At 40.7% G+C, this 23505-nt stretch overlaps 1 protein-coding gene across 24 annotated transcripts in view; it reads left to right on the top strand.

Moving 5' to 3' along the window:
• Positions 1 to 23505, top strand: part of dst (dystonin) — a 104165-nt gene that overhangs the window by 75014 nt on the left and 5646 nt on the right. For 11 of the 24 annotated variants that reach the window (XM_044212956.1, XM_044212961.1, XM_044212959.1 and 8 more), the window contains 39 exons: positions 1580 to 1741; positions 1931 to 2101; positions 2407 to 2567; positions 3330 to 3489; positions 3727 to 4053; positions 4214 to 4298; positions 5166 to 5407; positions 5578 to 5784; positions 5894 to 6013; positions 6134 to 6241; positions 6331 to 6549; positions 6632 to 6835; positions 7729 to 7960; positions 8502 to 8728; positions 8824 to 8946; positions 9076 to 9177; positions 9885 to 9986; positions 10916 to 11089; positions 11434 to 11589; positions 11867 to 12064; positions 12630 to 12758; positions 13329 to 13499; positions 14628 to 14783; positions 15220 to 15426; positions 15711 to 15830; positions 16597 to 16766; positions 16880 to 17039; positions 17717 to 17911; positions 17994 to 18122; positions 18494 to 18637; positions 18884 to 19072; positions 19211 to 19340; positions 19531 to 19694; positions 19809 to 19971; positions 20061 to 20215; positions 20301 to 20375; positions 20609 to 20626; positions 21514 to 21633; positions 23265 to 23382. In XM_044212956.1, the coding sequence (XP_044068891.1) occupies positions 1580 to 1741; positions 1931 to 2101; positions 2407 to 2567; positions 3330 to 3489; positions 3727 to 4053; positions 4214 to 4298; positions 5166 to 5407; positions 5578 to 5784; positions 5894 to 6013; positions 6134 to 6241; positions 6331 to 6549; positions 6632 to 6835; positions 7729 to 7960; positions 8502 to 8728; positions 8824 to 8946; positions 9076 to 9177; positions 9885 to 9986; positions 10916 to 11089; positions 11434 to 11589; positions 11867 to 12064; positions 12630 to 12758; positions 13329 to 13499; positions 14628 to 14783; positions 15220 to 15426; positions 15711 to 15830; positions 16597 to 16766; positions 16880 to 17039; positions 17717 to 17911; positions 17994 to 18122; positions 18494 to 18637; positions 18884 to 19072; positions 19211 to 19340; positions 19531 to 19694; positions 19809 to 19971; positions 20061 to 20215; positions 20301 to 20375; positions 20609 to 20626; positions 21514 to 21633; positions 23265 to 23382 (6193 nt within the window). Of the gene's footprint in view, positions 1 to 1579; positions 1742 to 1930; positions 2102 to 2406; positions 2568 to 3329; positions 3490 to 3726; positions 4054 to 4213; positions 4299 to 5165; positions 5408 to 5577; positions 5785 to 5893; positions 6014 to 6133; positions 6242 to 6330; positions 6550 to 6631; positions 6836 to 7728; positions 7961 to 8294; positions 8729 to 8823; positions 8947 to 9075; positions 9178 to 9884; positions 9987 to 10915; positions 11090 to 11433; positions 11590 to 11866; positions 12065 to 12629; positions 12759 to 13328; positions 13500 to 14627; positions 14784 to 15219; positions 15427 to 15710; positions 15831 to 16596; positions 16767 to 16879; positions 17040 to 17716; positions 17912 to 17993; positions 18123 to 18493; positions 18638 to 18883; positions 19073 to 19210; positions 19341 to 19530; positions 19695 to 19808; positions 19972 to 20060; positions 20216 to 20300; positions 20376 to 20608; positions 20627 to 21513; positions 21634 to 23264; positions 23383 to 23505 lie in introns of those variants that run through there. The other 13 variants (XM_044212963.1, XM_044212965.1, XM_044212968.1 and 10 more) reach the window with 5 other exon arrangements.

Consider the following 23505-nt stretch of genomic DNA (forward strand, 5'->3'; position numbering starts at 1 on the left):
GGAAATGGAGCTCTCTCTGCTTCCAGTTCATTTGAGCTCCGGACCCGCAAACCTGCCATGCTGGACGAGCGTGTGGTCTTTGATGGACTTAAACTCAATGGGCACATAATCAGGGCGACTGATACAGTGCTGCCTAAGTCACGTCTCCAGGGAGGAGAGAAGAAGGATCATCCACATCATCGGCGGTCATGGCGGACTTTTGCACCCACTAATTTGGGCGAGTATGCGAGCCGCAGTGGAACCTTGTGCTCCGGGAGTGTTGAGAGGCCGGGGCTGATCAATGGCAGGAGAGGGCAGAGTATGACCAGCTCACTGACATCTGAAGAGGACTCGGGTCTGTACAGCCCTACTGTGGAGAGGGAGCGACATGCTCATAGATCCCAAAGAAGAGCAGGCCCCGGTACAAGGAGCCTCTCGTCTTCAGAGGCGATGCATATGTCCGGGGACCTGAGAACTGGACGATCGCTCAGCTCAGGGCAGGAGGAGTTCCCTTTCTCACCTGTGAAGGACACCCGGTCTCTTTACCACAGTAGCAGCTTGGTACAGGAGCCGCGACAAACAGAATCTGGTGTGGTGGATCTAAGTGAAAAGGATACCCTCAGCAATGGACAATACAAATACTCCACAGGGAGGCTATCCTTAGGGTCAACCTCCAGGACTCAAAATGAAAGCTCTGGTTGGCGTTCCAGGACTTTAACAGACTATGATGAGCTATCCACTGCTGAGCTGTTAGAGGATGTGTCATCTCAGGACGACTGTGAGTTGGTTAGTGTGGTGGTGACACAGCCTGAGACATACGGAAACTCTGTAACTCTACCCATAGAGAGCCGCCAGCCAACAAAACCTTGTACTGTGCAGCAAGGGGTGTCCAAATACAATATGGAGGAGCTGGAGGAGTTTCTGCAGTCAGTGGAGGCCTGTTTGCCTAAAAGTTTACAGACATTCCATCGTGCAGGAGAGCACGAGATAGAGGCTTTACTGAATGCTATTGCTGCATGTCCTGAAATGGACCCTATGGGTTATTTCTCCCCACAGGTGCCCAAAAATATTCTCTTCCTTCATTTCCGAGTTTTGCTCATTAGTTGGTCCAGCACGTTTTACGCGTCTTTAGATGAGTTTTTCCTGGCTGCTGGCTTGGTGTTTTTCTTACATATCTGATTACATTATGAGTGAAATAGGTTTTTCTCAATATTTCAGCCTGGAAGTCTGTCTGTGTGATTGTGCACAGCTGTGCTTTAATTGTTAGCTTGGCTTTTCTAGAAGCTGTTGACTGAGAGTTGTGCCTTTCTGATGTTTTTAGAGAACGTATTTAAAGCGCAGTAATGATTTTTGACAGTCATGACAGGGAGTAATAATGTAATTAAACTCACTGTAAAAGGGAAATTGTTTAGAATAAATCAAATACTTAATTTGGTTTAATTCCAAAAAATCTAATAAAACTAAGGCATCAGTCAAATCTCTGGTCTTTACAATTGGAACAGTAATTCAGAAGGTTTAATGAACCTCCAAATATGACTGATGACATTGTAATTTGAGCACTTATAAAATATTTATTCTAATTTGTTCCATTTGTCTTTAGGCTTTCCAGAAAGAGGACATTGATCCATTGCAGACACAGCTTCAAGACATCAACTCCCTCGGCCAGAGCCTGATCCAAACCGCTGCCAAAGGCACCAGCACCAAGAAGCTTGACAATGACCTGGAGGAAGTCAACACAAAGTGGAATACTCTCAATAAAAAGGTCATTTGTTTTATACTACTGGTCTTAATCTTTGCTTTTGAATAGTGGTCATTAATGAAAATATACAGAGAGATTGGCAGTGTAATGTGTCATTTGTTCCTACTATTTATTATAGTGTTATCCTTTGATGAGTTACTGGGCGCAGTTTAAGTTGACAGGTGACATCTATATTTACCATGTGGTCTGCAGATTGCTGAGCGTTCAGCCCAGCTGCACGAAGCCCTGTTGCAATGTGGGAGGTTCCAGGATGCTCTGGAGTCACTGCTCAGCTGGTTGACTGACACAGAAGAGCTTGTGGCCAATCAAAAACCTCCATCTGCGGAGTTCAAAGTGGTCAAGGCACAGATACAAGAGCAGAAAGTAAGCTGGTATCACGTGGTACAAACACATAAACACATAAAAACACAGATATAAAACACACCACCAGTTCTATTTTAATCTTTCCACTTCAACACTAGAAAATCAATGCAGCATTATGACTTTGCAATTCATCTTATTTAATTGGCATCCATTGTTAAACATGAGTGTGGTACACAAAGCTTTTTGTTTAATGGACACTCAATTTGTGCCTGTTAGATTTACTGTTTTTCACCACCAAGCAATGCTTGTGGTTAGAGCATGTTAAAGGCGCCCAATAACTCTCCTCTTTTGTTTGCCTTTGACAGCTCTTACAGAGACTGCTGGATGACCGAAAGCCAACGGTGGAGCTGATAAAAAAAGAGGGAGGGAAGGTTGCGAAAGAGTCTGTGGATAAGGAGAAGGTTGCAAAAGAGATCGAATGCCTGGGGCAGAGGTGGGACACTCTGCTCAAGAAGGCTGAAAACAGGTCTGTATAAACACCTGTAATGTTAAACCTCCTTCTAAATGCAATGCTTCAGTCTGCTTCAGAATTCAATGATGCTAAGATTTAAAGAGTTGTCATTTTTTACCCAAAGTGAATTTGTGTTTTTGCCTAGATATAGATCTGGGAATATTCAAAACTTATTAAGAATGTACAATTAGGGGAATACATGTATTCGTTTTCTTGCTATGAATTAGATAAGACGATTGATATCACACTAATGTTTGTACGGTTAATATGATGCTAGCTGGCAGCAGGTTAGCTTAGCTTAGCACAAAGACTAGAAACAGGGGGAAACAGCTAGCCTGGCTGTATCCAAAGGTACAAAGATCCACGTACCAGCACGAGATGTAACATGCGAGGAGAGGTTTAGAGGTCCTAGTATGTAGATTTTGAAGATTTGTTTTTAAACCTAACTGGGTTTGGATCTGGGAATATTTAAAACTTAGAATGTAAAACTCCCAAATTCACTTTCCTCTAACTGAAGTTTAATTAATAGAGAGATGGAAGATATTCACAAAGTGGTCTGGTTTTAAAGGATCACTATGCACTGCATACCTTAACCTACCTTACCTTTCTCTCAACTCAGGTTCAAAACGGGCCTGTAAAACATTATTTATATGTTGGTAACATTTCCCAATGACACAGTTTTTATAGGTTTGGTTGAAATAAACTTGCTTTTCACTATGTCCATTACAGTACTTTGGTCCTAATCCACTCCTGTTATTATCTGCATAAATATATCAGGCACAAGCAACTAGAGAGCATCTTAGTGGTCACTCAGCAGTTCCATGAGACCTTAGAGCCCCTGAGTGAGTGGCTCACAGCTACAGAGAAACACCTGGCCAACTCCGAACCCATTGGCACAGAGACATCTAAACTGGAAGATCAGATCTCTCAGCATAAGGTAATATCCATCATCTTACATTGTTACCATATGTTTTTGGATGTTTTTATGACACTGTTATCTGTTATGTCCAGCTGAATTCAGTTTCATTCATTTTGCTCGTTACTTTTAAATTTGTGCTTTTCATTATTTCCCATTCCGTTTCTCATTAAATTTCAGTTTCATATTTTTGTTTTATGTGTGTGTTTTCTGTTTGTGCCATATCTCCTTGGTTTGTTTCCCATCCCCTGTGGTCAGGCCTTAGAGGAGGAGATTATGAATCACAGTAAAGACCTGTTTCAGGCCGTCAGTCTGGGTCAGATGCTCAGAACTGTGAGCTCAGTGGATGATAAGGAGTTTGTTCAGTCCAAACTGGACTCCACCCAGGCCAGTTACATAGAGCTCCAGGAGCGATGCAGGAGGAAAGCCGAGATACTGCAGCAAGCTCTGGCAAACGCCCAGCTGTTTGGAGAGGATGAAGTGGCCCTCATGAACTGGCTCAACGAGGTGCACACGAGGCTGAGTGAAGTGTCCGTGGAGGACTACAAAATAGATGTTCTTGAAAAGCAGCTGGCAGAACAACGGGTATACACTCCTCCTCAGGCCAAGCATTATGTTGTCCTTTCATTTAAGTTGCATCAATTATGTTTCAGTTGATTATAGTGATTTGTGTGTCATGCATTGTTTACAGTGGAAAGTTTCTTGTCACTCTCAATGATTTTCTAAGATTGTGTTTTCCTTTTAGGCACTACAAAGTGATATTGAGTTAAGAAAGAAGAATGTTGACCAAGCCATCTCTAATGGGATGGAGCTTTTGAAGCAAACAACAGGCATGTCTGACTTTATGACTTTCCTATCACAGTTCATACAGTTGAATCTCAGCAAACAGTTCTGTCTCTGGAATACACATCATAAGGTTTCTCGCGTTATTTAGGGAGCAGTTCAACAGTAGACAAAGTCTTTCAGAATCTTAGATGACAAAATTGAAAGTGAATTTTCAGAAAGCACTGACTGTTTCCCATCTGCCAACTCATTTAAAGAAATAGTTCGACATTTTCGGAAATGCTGTTCGCTTCTTGCTGAGAGTTAGATGAGGAGATACCACCACCAATCTTGTTGTCTGAGACAGAAACCAGAGAAGACTCCAGGAAGTTACCTTGCCTGACCAAGAAATAGTCTGGCACATAAGTGTCGATCTTTAGAGGTGCTGGTAGCCATATTTTGTTACCTTCGAACAGAGCCAGGCTAGCTGTTTCCTCCCTTTATGCAAAGCTAAGCTAACTGACTGCTGGCTTCAGCATATATTTACAATTCAGACATTAGAGTGGTATCAATCTTCTTGTCTAACTCTCTGCAAGAAAGCGAATAAGCATATTTTCCAAAATGCGAAACTTAATTGTCAAGGCGTTAATAATTGGGTGCAAAGTATGGAAGTAATTTGTTGGAATCTGTTTTGAACATGTATTCTTTCTTATTTTGGCATGTTCCAAGTATCTCCAGTATGGCACTGAAATGTGTGGCCTCAAACACCGTTTTGTCTTTAAAACATCTCACATCACTGACAGAATTTTTCCAGGATGCTGCTTAGATGAATCTTCTCTCCATGTTCAACCAAGCTAGCAGCATACTGTACTTCCTACAGCAGAAATACAAAACACCTTGAATCAATGTAAAAAAAAACAACTTTCTATTTATAGGTGATGAGGTGGTTGTTATCCAAGGCAAACTGGACGGAATAAAAACAAAGTACGCTGAGATCAACTCTATGAGTGACAACATTCTGAAGACTTTGGAGCGGGTTTTGAGTCTCTCTACTAAGCTGCAGCATACCCATGAGGATCTGAGCTCCTGGCTTGAGAAAGTAGAGGCTGAGACCAGCGCTTTTGCTGATCAGGAGCCAGTAGGCGAGCAGCTCCTTCAAGCACAAAGCAGGCAGAAGGTAAGAGTTTCTACAATAAAAGTTTGTATTCACCCCTAAAGAAATAAATACCAAATGTAGTCTCTAACATAAAATACCTCTAACACTCAGTGAGCTGCTTTACAAAAACACATCTGTGCATTCATTAAACTTAAATTGCCGTTTTCTGTGTGTCATGTGATCTTATCCAGGCCTTGTTGAAGGAGACGAAAGACCAAAAACCTGCGATGGACAAGCTAAATGAGTTGAGCACTTCTCTCCTGGATCTGATCCCCTGGCACACTCGAGAGGGTCTGGAGAAGCTGGTGACTGAGGATAATGAGCGGTACAGAGCCGTCTCCAACACCATCACCCAGCAGGTCGACCAAATCAACGCTGATATACTCAAGTCACAGCAGGTAAACCAGAGAAACTGATAAACAGCGTTTTCTCATTTGACTTTAATTTCCATATTTTCTAATAAGGAAATGTTTTTAGCAGTGCAAAATGATTTTTGTCTGTTTCCAGTTTGAACAGGCTGCAGACACTGAACTCTCTTGGCTGACTGAAGCTGAGAGGAAGTTGCTGTCGATGGGCGAGATCAGGCTGGAGCAGGACCAAACCACAGCCCAGCTCCAAGCACAGAAGGTTAGTCTGTCATACTGTGTGTGTATATGGATACACACAGGCCTCCATTTCAACAAAGTACAGTAAACACAGCGGTTTGTTTTGTAAGGTTCAGTCAAACTCACTCTACCGGTTTTCCAGATCTTCTCCATGGACATCATGAGGCACAAAGATGCTGTGGATGATATTGTGAAAACAGGAAAGGCCATCCTGAACAGCAAAAACCCGGAGGAGAAAGAAATCTTGAAGGTGAAAAGATTTTATTTCCAATTTGAAACAGGCAATTATTCATTAAGAATATGCACTTAAGTTAAAGGAACTTCTTGGTTTTCAATCAGGCCAAGACCCAGACTCTCTTGGATAAATACGGCATCGTCAGTCAGCTGAATTCAGAGCGCTGTCTGCAGCTGGAGCGAGCCCAGTCTCTGGCCGGTCAGTTCTGGGAGACCTATGAGGAGATGTGGCCATGGCTTCAGGAAACCTTGAGCACCTTCAGCCAGCTGCCTCCACCTGCCATCGAGTACGAAACACTCAGGCAGCAGCAAGAGGAACTCAGGGTAAGAAGCCAACAGAAGCAGATGTTCAGTACAACGCTTTTATATAAGCAATGCAAAACTTAATATGTCACCTCCTCTCCAGCAAATGCGAGAGCTGATTGCCGAGCACAAGCCCCACATCGACAAGATGAATAAGACCGGGCCTCAGTTACTTGAACTCAGCCCAGTGGAGGGAGCGCCCATCAGAGAGAAGTACACAGCTACAGACCAACTTTACACCAAACTCAAGGCTGACGTCAAGCAGAGAGCTGCTACTCTGGATGAGGCCATCTCCAAATCCACCCAGGTGAGGAGCACTTGTTCACTGGGTGTTTCTAAGGAAATGTTTTATTTTTCTTGGCCACTGTTTAATATATATTTATATATATTTTTAATATATATTCAATTTTATGTCAAGTGTTAAGTGTTTAAGTGTTTGTCCTGACAGTGTTGGCATGGGCCCTTTCCATCTATGATAACATTTTAAAGAAATTAAATTTTTAAATGTTGACAATCTGCCATTAAGCCAAAATTGTCTGATATAATGAAATAGATTATTATAATATTGGGTTCAAATAGAGATCACAAGTAGCTACAGTAAAACACAGTTGCTTTTATATGATGACCATGTTTTACCGTCTAAAACTTTTTGAATCATGATCATTTTGTATAAGGGCTGCAACAAATGATTATTTTTGTACTATAATTATTTTCTTGATTTAGCACTAGAAAATAGTGAAAAATGTCCATCACAATTTTCCAGAGCCCAAGTTAACATCTTCAGATATCTTGTTTTGTCAATCCAACATATTATTCACAATAATATGAAACAGAAAAAAAACAGCAAATCCTCATATTTGAGAAGCCAAGAAACAGAGAATTTTTGGCATTTTTGCTTGAACAATTTTTGAAACAATTAATTAAATATCAAAAAATTAAAATAATTTTCAGTTGACTGACTAATTATATAATTGATTAATTGTTTCAGTTGCTACTTCACATACAGACATTTATTTACAAAATGTCATGTCTACAAATAGATTTCACAAATTAGTTTTATAGGATTGTTTCTTGTTATAGATACAGTGTCTTTGTGTAACAAGAGAGCCAAACATGTCCCAAGCTTTCTTTAGTGATATTACTACAGTATATAAAGTATAAATACAAACTGAGGTGTTTCCTTTCCTCGTTCTCTACCAGTTCCATGATAAAATTGACCCGATGCTGGAATCCCTGGAACGGATCGCTGAACGCCTGCGCCAGCCTCCGTCCATCTCAGTGGAAGTGGACAAGATCAAGGAGCAGATTACCGAAAATAAGGCCGTCTCTGTGGATTTGGAGAAACTGCAGCCCTCTTATGAGACACTGAGGCAGCGAGGTGAGGAGATGATCGCACGATCGGAAGGAGCAGACAAGGACATATCTGCCAAAGGTATGGTATATATCAATTCATCTTATTTGTTTAATTTAATTTTATTCCCTTTCTTTTCTATTTCATTGAGTCCAGTTAGACAGGTTATACCATAATAGGGCACTGGGATAATAAAGAGCCAGTAAGACAAATAGCATAATAGAAGGTCAACAGTAGGAAATATATCAGAGGCATACTAAACACAATCACTGGTCACACCTTTAATTCTTCCCCTAACAAAACATGTAATCAGGTCGTAAGGTCTTAGTTTGAGTTTTGGCGAAGTACTTTTTCAGTGGATTGCAAACTCTTTTCTCTAGGTGTGGCTTTAATGGGAATTCCATTCTTTTTTTAGGTACAAGGAAGAATCAAAGCGAGAGACAGACACCCAACAGTTTCTCATTAAACCTGTGAATTTGCGAGATGTGTTCCCCAGCACACACAGCTGAGGAACACATGCTGATATTTGTGGTCTTCTGTTTGTATTCCATATTTAATGTTGGTAGTTGATTTATTGTATATTCACTGTAATTGTCACTTGTGTGGGTTTTTTCCCCACAAGCTGTACAAGACAAACTGGACCAGATGGTGTTTCTCTGGAGCGACATCCAGGCCTTACTGGAGGAGCGGGAGGCGAAGCTGCTGGATGTGATGGATCTGGCAGACAAGTTCTGGTGCGACCACTGCGCTCTCATCGTCACCATCAAAGACAGCCAGGACCTGCTGAGAGAGCTGGAGGAGCCCGGAGTCGATCCTTCAGTCGTCAAACAGCAGCAGGAGTTTGTGGAGGTCAGATAGAAGATGAAATTGTTGAATCAACCAATGGGTAATTAAGAGTAATGGTAACATTTATTTGTTTTAAAAACTGCTTTTTATTCCTACAGGGATTTAAGGAGGAGATTGATGGACTGCAGGAAGAGCTTGATGTGGTTCAAAACCAGGGTGCAGAGCTTATGACTGCCTGCGGGGAGCCTGATAAACCCGTGATAAAGAAAAGTATTGATGAGGTAATAGATAACAGTCAAAACCATCTTTACACAGACAGTTTTTCTTCTTCACTTGCTGATACTTTGGAGTTTCATACTGTTTTCTGCCTGCATATGGCTTGTGGTGAAGTACTCCTGTAATTTTTCCAGGTGAATTCGGCGTGGGAAAATCTCAATAAGACTTGGAAGGAGAGAGTAGAGAGACTGGAAGAAGCCATGCAGGCTGCTGTGCAGTTTCAGGATGGCCTGCAGGTACTTCATTGTGTTTGAAATTAATCATCTGAAACAATTCTCTGAACAGAACAGAACAGAACAGTTTATTATGAAGGATTTTCAAGTGTGACACAGTAAGATGTTTTCATGTCGCTTATTTTGTGGTGAAATTCTTCCAGAACTTACCCCAAATCCTTATGTTACTCATACAACAGATTTTTTCATCACCGTTATTTTTCATTTGTCTTTATTGTGTAACTAATAATAAAATGTACTTGTTTATCGAGACATATACATGCATTTGAAAGTTAAACACACACAGAGTGAGCCAGCCAGTTTTTAAGGCCTTCAGATGAAACCACAGATAACAGTTCTTTTTTATTGCACTTGATTGAAGTGATACGACATTTTATGAGACCTATTAATTTTGAACCAATAAACACTAACCACAGTGCTTCATTATATTTTGCGCAAACTTTGACTCATGCGTATAAAGTTCCTCTAAAATCTTTTCATGGTGCTCTACACGGCTGCTTTAATTTTTACTAACTTTAAGGCTCCCTTTGACACAATACAGATGTTAGTATTTTGATTTTGTTTGTTTATCTAATTTGTCAACCATACAGATTTACTAAAGGCCGACTGTGAGATTTAGTGCATAACATGACACTGAATGTGAAACATGACACCCTGTGAACTAAGCTTTGTTTTCCCTCAGTAACAGTGGTTTCCCACCTTGTTCGCAGGGTATGTTTGACTGGGTGGATATTCTGGAGAGCAAACTGGATTCAATGTCACCTGTAGGCACAGACCTGGAAACTGTCAAGCAGCAGATTGTAGAGCTCAAGGTACAGTCTTGTATTTGTGTTTAAATATACAAAAACTGGGTATTCTTCTATCAAAACATGATAATTCACTTCTGTACTGGTTTATTAATTTACTTCTTTACTGCAGTTGGTAGTGCAAACTTTGGTAGTGCTTCACTCAGGCAGTGCTGCAGGCAGCAAAATCTTCTTTCTTAAAGTGCTCAGGAATCATCCTATACCCATTTATTGATGTATCTATTCACCTTGTTATTGTCATTTGTAAAAAGCACAGTAATATGTTTATGCATATTAAACCTTACAAAGTTTTGAAATTAATCTCCTGAAGAGGAAGCATTTCTCTGTGCTTAAATGCACTAAATGTTTTGCCAGTATCAGATTCCTGCAAAACATTTCTTGCGTGAGTATCATCTCTAAATCAGTTTAATAAACTATTAAATTCAGTGAATGATTTGATTTTATGTTGGAAAGGAGATTCTTCTTATGTCAGATCAGTCTATAAAAAACATTTCCCCTCAATATAAAAAACCAAAAAATGTCAAACAACTACTTTTTAATTGGTTGATTGATTTGTATATTTGAGTATCACCCTATGGTGACCGGCCCATATGGGTTTACAAGACACTAGACAGCAACAACAACCAGGATGGCAGCATAACAAATCACAATATACGTTTCCACAACATTTCAAAACATTCAATTTCACTGTTAGAGAAGCTCTGTCATATACCAGCTGTGTTTGTTGAGTGCTTGATTCATAACCATTGGAACTGTTTTGCACAGGTGCAAAAGTTCTATATAAATTTTTATAAAGTAGTCACATTGTCTTTGATGTACAATGAGACAAATCTTGTGCTGAAAAGGCATAGCTAGTAGGGTCAGATGTATTGTCCATGAAGCTTTGTACTTCTGTTAAATGATTGGGTGTACCACTGTATGTGCTGGTGTTTCAGGAGTTCAAAGGAGAGGCGTACCAGCTGCAGATCGAGATGGAGCGCCTGAACCACCAGGCCGGCCTCCTGCTGAAGAAGGTGACAGAGGAGGTCGATCGCTGCGCCATCAAGGAGCCAATGTCTGAGCTCAAGATGCTCTGGGACAACCTGGATGAGAAGATCATCAGCCGACAGGTCAGAAAAGGGAAACGTGGAAGGGAAGCTTCATTCCAAAAATAAAAGTTATATAACAAAATGAAATATCAGGATTGGAAAATACTGATATCTAGACGTAAAAAGAAATATTGGTTAATGGATACTTAGCAGTTTGGAAGGAAACATTTACACGGTTTAATGTGGCCATGTGTTGTTTAAAAACAGTATGTAATGACTCTCTATGAAACATGTTTGTAATTTACCTGGACTTGAAAACAGACGCAACAATGTATCACACAGGCCGTGGAGTGTGTTGTGTTGTATGCATGTCAAGTGCTTTCACTCAGTGCAATATCTAATGGTTTAATCCGTCATTAATCCAGCACAAACTGGAGGGAGGCCTCCTGGCACTGGGCCAGTTCCAGCACGCACTGGATGAGCTGCTGGCCTGGATGAGCCACACCGAGGAGCTGCTCAATGAGCAGAGGAAGGCCGGAGGAGACCCCAAAGCCATCGAGATAGAGCTCGCTAAGCATCATGTACGGCAAAAGTTGTGTTTCCCCCCCATGTAAATTCAGTAGTTGCAGTAGTCAAAGGCATCTTTATATGATTAGCAAAGGAGCATCAGTAGCAGAGTAAATTTGAGCTGATGACCAGACTTTGCATTTCATTTAATCCATGGAAATAGAACAAGGAGGCAGTAGATTTACCATCCTTTATTCCAAAATGAACCTTTACCCATGCAGATTTAGTTTTGTCCTTCTTCAGATCCATCCACCCAACATCTTGCCATTTCTGGCTGCTTTATCTCTTCAGGTTCTACAAAATGATGTGTTGGCTCATAAGGCGACAGTTGAGACAGTCAATAAGGCCGGTAATGATCTGGTGGAGTCCAGCGCTGGAGAGGAAGCTTCTAGTCTGCAGAGCAAACTGGAGAACCTAAACCAGCGGTGGAAAGCAATCCTAGAGCAGACTGCACTGAGGAAGCAACAATTGGAGAGTGCTCTGCTTCAGGTATAAAAATTATTTTCATCACAACTTAATAGGCCTAGGCCTTATTGGTGTTTGTTCATTGTTTACTAAACTGTGATTGATTCCTTTCTCCAAGGAGAGCAATTATGTTATGTCAAAGTCATGAATTGTTTTTGGAGGAGTGATTCCTATTCTCCCCCTCATTCCTTCTTCATCCTGTGGAGTTTCTATTCATAACTTTGACCTTTAGCAGGATGCTTTGATGTGAGGGGGGATATGAGAAACAGAAATATGTCCTGGATTTAGATTGCTATTCAAGAAATGTTTGAAAAGTTTCTTCAAAAACACATAATCTGTCCCAGGTTGAGAGAGGTTTTCATAGATGTCTTGAGTATTTATCAGGAAAAAAGTGCCAAAAAATCCAAATATTTGGTTCAGTTTCATTTGGTACCCAATTAAATTTAACCCAGTCAATTCTAACAGTTTTTGGTAGCTAAATGAATCCAAGGAATTAATAACTCAGACATCCTCCTCTCTGAGCCATAGGTTGCTAACAATGAGTGTGTGTGACACCTTTTGTCCTGACTCAGGTTGTATTGTGTTGTAGGCCCAAGGTTTCCATGGTGAGATAGAAGATATGCAGCAATGGCTGAAAGACACAGAACGTCAGCTGTTGGCATCAAAGGCTGTGGGAGGCTTACCAGACACGGCCCGGGAGCAGCTTAGCGCCCATCTGGTACGTGTTTAACAATATGAAAGGCCGCATACAGATGGCTGGCTTGTAAGGAGACGACTATGTCTTTTCTGTGTTTTATCTGAAGTGTGAAAATTAAATGACACTGCAAAATACACTACTTGCATCCCACTGCAGAAGATGACAAAAAGCCTTTAAAGTGTTTCAAATTGATTCAGACACGTCAGACTATGAATGAATTTAGGAATGTTTTCCTTCTTTGTTTTCCTTTTCTCTAATGGAGAAACTCGAGACACTTTCACAACACTCTCCCTAAAGAAGCGTCAGTAGTGACACCTTATGCAACCAAAAACAGAGGGATTACTTGAAAGAAATAACTTTTGTGGGAAAATGTTTCTGAGGGTCTCAGCATGCCTCACTATGCACATTCCTTCACCATGTTTGGACGAAATTTGGATTAACATATAAATAAAGTGCACTGACAGATTCATCTTGTACACTTCAGACCCTGCAGACTCTCACATTGTCATCCAAAACTAAAGCAGAGCTGTAATTTAGTCTGTTTGACAAAAACATCACTCTCCTCGTGTCATTGTGTCTGTCTTCTTGCAGGAGTTGTGTTCTGCCTTGGAGGTGAAGGAGGAGCTGTATCAGGAGCTGATGAACAAGGGTCACCAGCTGCTCGCCGTGACGCCCGAGGGTCCAGACAGCAACACAGAGCAGGACCTCGCCAACCTGAAGGACAAATGGGAAGCTGTGCAGGGGAAGGTCGCTGAAAGAAAGGTATGGAGTTATGGTTGTGGTGAGGATGGTTAGACCTACATTGCTCTTAGCTTAATGATTCACAACTTCAGCTTTAGGTCCCAGTGAGAGATTGCTGACATACACTTGAGCTGTGACTCTGTATTTGTAAGCCTCTAATCCCGGTGCTGATAATGAATGGTGTACAGACAGAGTGCTGGCAAGGACACACAGGATGTGGTTATACTGTAGATCACAGCAGGCGAGTTGCCGTCTGAGTCAGCGTGGAACAACAGTGCTCTTGTCTCATATGTTGCTATAGTGAAGAGTTGACGAGTGCATAAAATAAATAATAGAGCTAAACTAATATCTGAGCCAAAGTAAAGACTCATCAGCCACTATGTCTATTTATATGTTATTCCTTTGGAACAACATTTTCTCACTTTTGTGGCTATAACAAATAAACATTAAATGACAAAAGGATAAATCATCTCTCCCTTACGACTCTCACTCCAGATATGGAGCTCCTCATTCTGACTGCTTGAGAGTTTGGTGTAACATTTTGCTTTTGCTTCCTATTTACTTTGGTCCTGTTCCCAGGAATTCAAAGCCTGGTAAATCTTAGAGCTGCACAGAGTTGCAGCTGCTGGCCAAACTCTCTGCAGCAATGTGACACCACTCTTGTCTAGGGTTGTCTTTTTCAAGCAGAAAATGAAATAGGTACTGACTATTAAACTACAGTTCCATATTTAGCAAGACACTCAACATGACCTACAATATATGAGAGAAAGGTTTATAATGTCATTGACACAGCATTTACGGCCATGTGATGAGCCTGTGTCGAGCCTGTGCCAGGGTCCTCAGCTGTAGCAAATGGATGTTTTCCAGCGATGGAGTCACTGTGGATGTCTCTCTCATTCAATTAAAAGCTCATCATTCCCTTTCTGCTTCACCATCAGCCTCTCCAGAGATGTTAACTTCCTCTGTTTTAATAGAGGTCATGTTTGGCACAACTGAAGTGTAATTGTTTTTCCCCCCTGTTTATCTAGTGTTGTAGCAACCAAATGGTTTGTTTTCAGCATTGTATATAGTATGATGCAGGTTATAATAAAGACAACAGGATTATTTCCATCCCTATGCGTGGACCCTGATGATGTGTTGCGTCTACAGGCGAAACTAGAAGAGGCCTTGACGCTGGCCACGGATTTCCACAACTCCCTGCAGGACTTCATCAACTGGCTAACCCAAGCAGAGCAGACGCTGAACATGGTTTCCTCTGCCTCCCTCATACTGGAGACCATCATGTTTCAGATTGATGAGCATAAGGTAACGTTTGTACAGAGAGGAAGGTTACACAGCCTCTGAAGCAAAATGAAATGCTAATGACATGAAATATTTTTTTTAATGTTTGTTCATGATTACTGATGCTAAGTAGAAGCATTTTTAATGCAATTCCATGCTTTTATCCAGCTGCTATGATAGGGTGTAATTACTTTAACCAGTGAAAAATTATAAATGATATCAGTATCATATAGAAAATAGCAGCTAATGTTTACTATTTCACCATTCAGCTTTGCCATGAAGTCAACAATGACTTAATGACTCCATCTGTTTTGTCATTCAGAACAAAGCTCATTAGCACATCAGTCACATGAATGGCATTACCTTTAAAATTTACAATTGAAAAGCCTGTACTCCTTTTTGATATTATAACACCTGACCTAAACCTCTCTCCTCTCTGCGCTGTGCTGTATTTGTGCAGATGTTTGTGACAGAGGTGAACTCACACAGGGACCACATCATTGAACTGGACAAGACGGGAACACATTTGAAGTACTTCAGCCAGAAACAGGATGTGGTCCTGATCAAGAACCTGCTGCTCAGCGTGCAGGGCCGCTGGGAGAAGCTGGTGCAGCGGTCTGTTGAGCGAGGTCGCCTGCTGGATGACGCCAGGAAGAGGGCGAAACAGGTACTGTTCTGTGCATATTTATACTGGGTTTCAAATAGGCATTGTTTCACTGCTGTTAGGACTTTTTTATTATCATTGGAAAGCTCTGGAAATACTATATGAAGCCTGTTTCATATTCTTTCTGCAGCTTATTACAGCATTTTCATTAGAGTGGGCCCTGTTCTGTTCCCTGGGCCTGAAAACCTAATCATCTGAACATTTAACAGGACTCAGCAATAAATCAAGTGAAATCATACCTTTTTCAAAATACTTTACACTGTGTTTGTTACTTTATCCTTCATTAGTTCCATGAAACTTGGAATAAACTGATGGAGTGGTTGGATGAATCTGAGAAGACTCTGGACTCAGAAGTGGAAATTGCCAATGATCCAGGCAAAATCAAGATGCAGCTGGCGCAGCACAAGGTGACTGAGCATCGTCTTATCACGGTTTACTGGGAAAAAAAGTTTAAATAACCAGGGACCTTTGACAGCATCTACAGCAGAGTTTCATTCATTTAACAGAAATAGCGTCTGCATCGAAGCCATTTTTTACAAGTCAAAATTATGGGAAAGCTGTTTAATACCTGTTTCACAAGGACTCACAACACTGTAGAATGCTCCCTTTTTTTCTTTAATTCATTTAGTGTTTTACACACTGAAAGTTGTTTAAAGCACCGTGTTTAATGTGTAATGTACATATGAGAGTTTTTGACGCAGAAAATTCCAACAGTGAAAGCTATTTATGGGAATTACAGTATCTACAGAACGCATTAGTCGTGCATTTGCTTGTGTTACAGATTTCTTGTTGTCTCTGCAGTGTGTTGTACTAATCCTATAATAATCCCGGGATGGACCAAATGTATTAGGGGTGACCTTGCTTTTGGATACTTTTAATCTCTGTGGAGTAGTGGCTTTTGAGTTTTGACCCCTTTCTTTGTTTCCCTCACAGAATACTGTCTTCTTAATCACACAACACACACACACAGATTAGGATACTGTCTGACATGCCAACAGTAGCAGGAAGAAAATCCTCTGAGCAGGTTCATTGTAATACTGCGCATCTAAAGACAGAGACTTAAAGCAATCCACCAAACCTGACTATTGTCAGCTTGTTAATTTTCTAAATGCAGTAAAATGACTTTTTTGGTTGGAGGATGGACTTTTTGATGGCAATGTTTCTCATTCACAGGAGTTCCAAAAGGCTCTGGGCAGCAAACACTCAGTGTATGACACCACCTCTCGGACAGGGCGGGCCCTGAAAGACAAGACCTCCCTTCAGGATGATAATCAGAAGCTGGACGACATGCTGAGTGAACTGAGGGACAAATGGGACACTGTTTGTGGCAAGTCAATAGAAAGGTAAGGATACATGTTCCCACATTTGTTGCTGTATTTTACCCCATCAACTACTAGTCCGACTATTTGCAGTACTTCTAAAGAATTCAATGGTAATGATTTGTGCTCTCCTGCAGACAAAACAAGCTCGAGGAGGCCCTGTTGTTCTCCGGCCAGTTTACAGACGCTCTCCAGGCTCTCATTGACTGGCTGTACAGAGTGGAACCTCAGCTTGCTGAGGACCAGCCCGTACATGGAGACATAGACCTGGTTCTCAACCTGATAGATAACCACAAGGTAGAAAACAGCACCGGAGCACACATGAACCCAATGAATGTCCCTCTTTGTCGATCTGCTAGTTGAACGCTGGTCTTCAAAAAAGTCTTTAGTGGCAACATCGAAACCCAACTTCAAAAACAAGCATAAAAGTTTTCACTGCTGCATTAACGCAGCCCTTTCCTTTCATCACTGATTGTTTCTTACCACAATAGGAAACAAAGGACAGTTAGACCACACCAGGGTTAGACTATAAAAGGGCTAGCATTGTAGTACCTTTCCATTGAGAGTCCCGGTTCTTTGAAGTTTTCTATCCAGCAAGGGTGTCTGGAAAACTAATGCTGTTTTGTTTGCTCATTTCCAATGTTAGCATTAATAATAATTGCACTAAATCAGGAACAGAAGTCATTCTTGTTTTTGTTGCACCAACTGCTGTGACTCTGTTGTTGTATTTTGTAATCCACAAGTAAAATTTCCCTTTGTACTTGAAATTATAGATAACAGAAATATGCTTGAATTACACGAAGCTTTGTAACTTTGTTAATCTCCAAATCTTACACACATCAGATACAGTGATGGTCTGGAAAAAGCAAAGCATTTTTTATAGCTTTTTGTCCAAAAAAAAAAAAAATACGACTATGAAAAAACATTTTGTTTCATGTTGTTTGAATGTGTCCTTCCCTGATTGGTCACTGCAGGTTTTCCAGAAGGAGCTGGGAAAGAGGACAGTGAGCGTTCAGGCCCTCAAACGTTCAGCCAGGGAGCTGATTGAGAGCAGCCACGATGACTCGTCCTGGGTCAAAGTCCAGATGCAGGAGCTGAGCACTCGCTGGGAGACGGTGTGCAACCTCTCGGTGTCCAAACAGGCCCGGCTGGAGCAGGCCCTGTGTCAGGTACCGTAGAGCCCCTACAGTCGTTAGACAGAAGGTAAAACTGACTCTATGAGCCTGACTGATCTGTGTCCTCTGGCTGCAGGCTGAGGAGTTTCACTCTACTGTTCACATCCTGCTGGAGTGGCTGGCTGAGGCAGAGCAGAGTTTGCGTTTCCATGGCAGCCTGCCTGATGATGAGGAGGCTCTGCAGGCACTTATTGAACAACACAAGGCAAGCTATGCAAATGTTTTTAGTTTTTTATCTTAGGCACTTTGTTTAAATTTAAATTTAATATTTTGACACTTTTGGTTGTTTTAATAAATAAATGAAACGCGCTGGCTTGTTTTTTGATTAAGTCTTGTGCTTGAGTAACCAGTTGCTATTTCTGTAATTGCAGCATGTCTGCAAGTAGATGCCATGTCATCTTCCATGCCAAAAATATAGTGTTGTAGATATTTTTCTTAACTATGATTTCATGTTATTGAAATAGCTCTGCCTTGCTCCAATATTAAAACAACTTCATGAGCAATGCTTCATTTTTATGTTTGCTGAAAACAATCCAATAGTAAATCTAAACTCTTTTTCCATTTGCTATTTTTAAGGAGTTCATGAAGAAACTGGAAGAAAAGCGAGTGGCTCTAAATAAAGCAACTAATATGGGGGAGGCTATTCTGAGCATCTGCCATCCAGACTCTATCACAACCATCAAACACTGGAACACCATCATTAAAGCCCGGTTTGAAGAGGTCAGTTCACAGCTGCATGCCTGCATACATGCCTTTCTGCTCTGTCATATCCACAGGTATGACAGAACACAATTTGGATGCTTCAAGCTAATATATATATATATTTCTTTACCATGTAGATTGGTGGTGTTAGGGGTAAGGTTACCTAATGTAGCTTTAGCATAACATTTCCTGCGCCTCATCACACAAAAGGAATTGCTCTGTCTCTATATAGTATGAGTGATGTGTGTAATGTTACTGTTAAAGGTGCAGGCTTGGGCCAGGCAGCACCAGCAGCGACTGGCTACGGCCCTCACTGAGCTGTTAGCCACTCAGGAGCTGCTGGAGAATCTGCTGACCTGGCTACAGTGGGCTGAGACCAACCTCAACGATAAGGACAAGGAGCTGCTGCCGCAGGAGATCGAGGAGGTCAAAAGCCTCATAGCAGAACACCAGGTAAAGCATAGTTTTTCAGTTATTTAAAACATTTCTTCTCGTATCAAAATTGTACTGGTTCTATGTTCTGATTACAGTAGTTGACTTTAAGTGTTCATGAAACCAACCTGGAAGCATACTTGTTGCTTTTCCCTGCAGGCATTCATGGAGGAAATGACAAGGAAGCAACCAGATGTTGACAAAATCACCAAGACACACAAAAGGAAGGCTGCCGTGGAGCCCCAAGTCCAGTCTCAGATCCCTGTGCTTGGCAAAGGAAGAGCTGGAAGTATGTATCCCGCAAATACCCCTCATGGAGCTTGACCTGAGCCATCTGGCCTAGTGTTGAGTCACCGGTGACGCGACATCCCCATCTTGCCCATTTTAGCACCTGGAATGATGTCATTGCTGATCTATTCCTGCTGATTACACGGTGAGAACACAGTCATTATGAAGGTTTTTTTGTCTTTCACCTACAGGAAAACGTTCTCCCACACAAACGATGTATGCGTCAGCAACACAAGCTCCCATTGAAACCAAAAACCCCCGGGTTAACCTGCTGGTCACCAAGTGGCAGCACGTGTGGCTGCTGGCTTTGGACAGAAGGAGGAAACTCAATGATGCCATGGACAGACTGGAGGAGGTAATCAAGCCCTCAGGTTTTACACAAACCTGCTCTCAGTATTATTGCAAGCACTTTTTAATGCAAATTTGTGCTTTTCTGGTTGCTCATATCACCCTTTATTTTTTCGTGCAGTTGAAGGAATTTGCCAACTTCGACTTTGATGTGTGGCGGAAGCGCTACATGCGCTGGATGAACCATAAAAAGTCTCGTGTCATGGACTTCTTCCGCCGCATTGACAAAGATCAAGATGGCAAGGTGACCCGGCAGGAGTTTATAGAGGGTATTCTCTCCTCCAGTAAGTGCAACATACGAACTCACAACTAAACAGCATGTATCCAAGCTGGAAAAGTGCTCATTTTGTAACACTTGATGGCTCTTCAATAGAATTCCCTACCAGTCGTCTGGAGATGAGCGCCGTGGCAGACATATTTGACAGAGACGGTGACGGCTACATTGACTACTATGAGTTTGTGGCAGCTCTTCATCCCAACAAGGACGCTTACAAACCACTAACAGATGCTGACAAAATTGAAGATGAGGTGATATATACTCTCATGCCCAGAATTCTAAATCTAGAGACATGTTTAGGGAATTATGGCGCACTAAAAGTTTCTCTGTTTGTAGGTTACACGTCAAGTAGCAAAATGCAAATGTCCAAAACGATTCCAAGTGGAGCAAATTGGTGCCAACAAATACAGGGTAAGCAGATTTTAACCTGTTACACGCAGTAACATTTTATTTTAATCAAAGTATGTTTCAACAAATACAAGCAAATACAAACATGATTGTGAAATGAAACACTAGTAGCTCAATTTCATGGAAAATTCTTGTGGAAGGTAAGTGTTGAATGTGCTGCAAAAAATGTCAATAAAGGTCAATACATGCTAAAGCTCTAACCTTTCTATATCTTTTATTGTTCTTCACATCACCAGTTCTACCTTGGAAACCAGGTACATATGAAAGCCCTCTTCTTTTTTACCCTTCTGTTCTGTGCCTTATCAAACTTTATGTCCTTTTTCATTGACCATATTTGCTTTCCAATTAACATTCTCTGCCCAGGTCTGATGTTTACAGACTGAAACTCAGAAGTAGAAATAAAGATCTGTGGCCATTTGATTTAATCCATAAGGAACACTGGCCTAAGATGTGTTTTCAGTCCCACAATGTATGATTGCTGAATATGATCAGAACATCAAAATTTAATTTAAAATGACAGCATGTGTTTAAAGGCCCTATGTGTTTAAGTTTTATGTGATCCTAGCATTTTTCAGATTATTCTGATGGCATAAGTTTTTGTTTTGTTGAGAAAGAACACAATCCATGTGAAAATTAGTGTAGTAAATGTTTAAATATCTGCTTTTGAGTTTCAGAAACTACAATATTAAAGTGCCAATACCATTTCAGCCCATATTTTTTATTGGTCCACGGGCATAAATTCATCTGCTGGGCAGTTTGGAAAATAATGCTTTCTGTGTGCTTGCCTTTGGCGCTTCAGTATCATGGGAATGAATTTACCTCAACATTGGCTGACATACTTTTGTGTAACTGACACTGTTTATTAATTTATTTTCAACCTTGAGCAACCTTGATGATTTCAATGAATTCTTTGCTTTTCATTTTACCTACTGAGTTAATATGTCTTGACAAATTGCATGTTGCAATTTAAAATTCATTGCTGATATGGGTTCATATGCCACATATGCTTTCTGAAGCTTGTTGGATTAAGATGAATAATGGGAGGTGTTAGTAAGAGGGCATAGGTGTATTAGTGGTGCTTTATGAAGTAGTTTGTATTGATGTATCACACAACAATAAATTTAAATAATTCTTTTGACAGTTTGGTCTGGTTCACTGCTTACATGACTCCTTAATCGGCGATGAGACAATAGCAAACAGGGAAAATCAAAATCTTACCTACCCCCACCTACACGTTGCAGTTTTGGAAAGCTGTATTCTGGTAAATGGTTATTCTTAAGATGTGTCTTGTGCCTCTTTTTCCTCCAGATCATCATCACCTTTAATGTATTTGATCACTAAAATCACCAGTGGCATTGAATCATTCAGATAACCATACAAGTGCAGGATTTTTAGCAGTTGAAGAGATATCATAAGATAATTGACACTTAGCGGAGGGTCATCAGTGTTTGGTCATGTCTGCTTGTCACACTGTGGTGGATTACAAAGAACTGATATGAACCATTCCTCATGTTGTTTTCGGTGTGTCATTGGAGCTAGCTGCATTGGATCTGCATCAGTGTCAATGCATCCTGACTATTTGAGTCGTAGTTGTAGAGAGTGCAATAAAGTGCCGGATTGTAGGAGATTGCTGTGTGTCCGCTTGATCATGATGTGAAATTGTTTTTGACAGAAAGCATGATTATCGTGTTTGGATTGTGTGTTCGTGCTAATGTTCATGGTCATATCCAACTGGCTGCCTCCTATCACCTCATAAACCTTGAGCCATTCACAACCATAACATGCTCAGTGTTCTTGTGTCTGTGTGGTTGGTCCGATGAAGGCAAATTATTATACACTAGTGCCTCCTGGTGGTGTCATAATGTGCCTTCAGTTAATGTTTTTTTCACAGGCTCAACCTGCAGTAATGGCAGCAAACTGGAGCCCAGACACTGTCGGAATAAAGTCAGACATTACAAATTAAAAGATGTCGACAGATATTACTGATATATCAGTCAAGTTTGTAAAGCTGTAAAGTGTGTGTAACTGCTGTATATACTGTGCAGCTTTACAACACAATACATGAGCTCAAATTCTATTTTCTATAAACTGTAACAGATATAAATGTAAAGCCTGACTGATACTATAGTTTTAGGGCTGATTCTGATATTATATTATATTATATTATAATATAATTATACTGTGTGATAGTGAAATATCAGCTAGTTGTCTAAAATGCTGAAAAGTCCACTAAACTTCACAGAAACTATCTGATGAAGGCACCGTTTCTAAGTTACCAGAAGTATTTTTTTCTGCATTTTTCTGTTATTTTGTTTCTCATTGGCCAAAATGATATACACAGTATATATACCAATATACAACATCTGCAATAAGCCAATATTAGCTAATAATTTTCACCCAACAATAAATGAGTTAACATCAAATGATTGTACGTACGAGGTACCAGGAAATGTAAGGTATGAGAAAATAAAACAGTCAATTTAGCATGAGCTCATTTAGTATTAATGAATTTAAGAATAATTCACACTACTACTACTACACTAATACACACTAATATAAGAAAATCAGTTGGATTGACCAATTTGTGTCTTTGAGAATGAAAACTGAAAATGTATGTTTTTGTATCCCAATCCTGTTTGTGTAAATCTGTGCAACATGGAAACGAAAAATCAGTCCTGAAGTGGACACAAAATGTGCATGGAATGTTTGATTGATCTCCAATTCCACAAAAATAAATAAATAAATAAATGAATTAACTGGAATGCATTTGATTCTCCAAAAGAAGTGTCTGGTTTCCAGTGTTGCACAGCTTCTTGCCTGCAGTGAGTGAGTGCTCATACACAGGTCAGTGTTTTCACACAGCCCCTCTCTGTTTTCTTACCCCTGCCGCAGTTTGGAGACTCTCAGCAGCTTCGTCTGGTACGGATTTTACGCAGCACTGTGATGGTGCGGGTGGGAGGAGGCTGGATGGCTCTGGATGAGTTCCTGGTGAAGAACGACCCCTGTCGAGGTGAGTTCAAAAGTTCACAAGAAGTCACAATGCAGGTCTAATGAACACATCCAATTTCGTCTAGAATGACTGAATGAATATTACAGTTTGGGTAGTTTATCCATTTAAAAAAAAATCTCTTTA

This window comes from Siniperca chuatsi, linkage group LG11 (genome assembly GCF_020085105.1).
Source record: "Siniperca chuatsi isolate FFG_IHB_CAS linkage group LG11, ASM2008510v1, whole genome shotgun sequence".
Lineage (NCBI taxonomy): Eukaryota > Metazoa > Chordata > Actinopteri > Centrarchiformes > Sinipercidae > Siniperca > Siniperca chuatsi.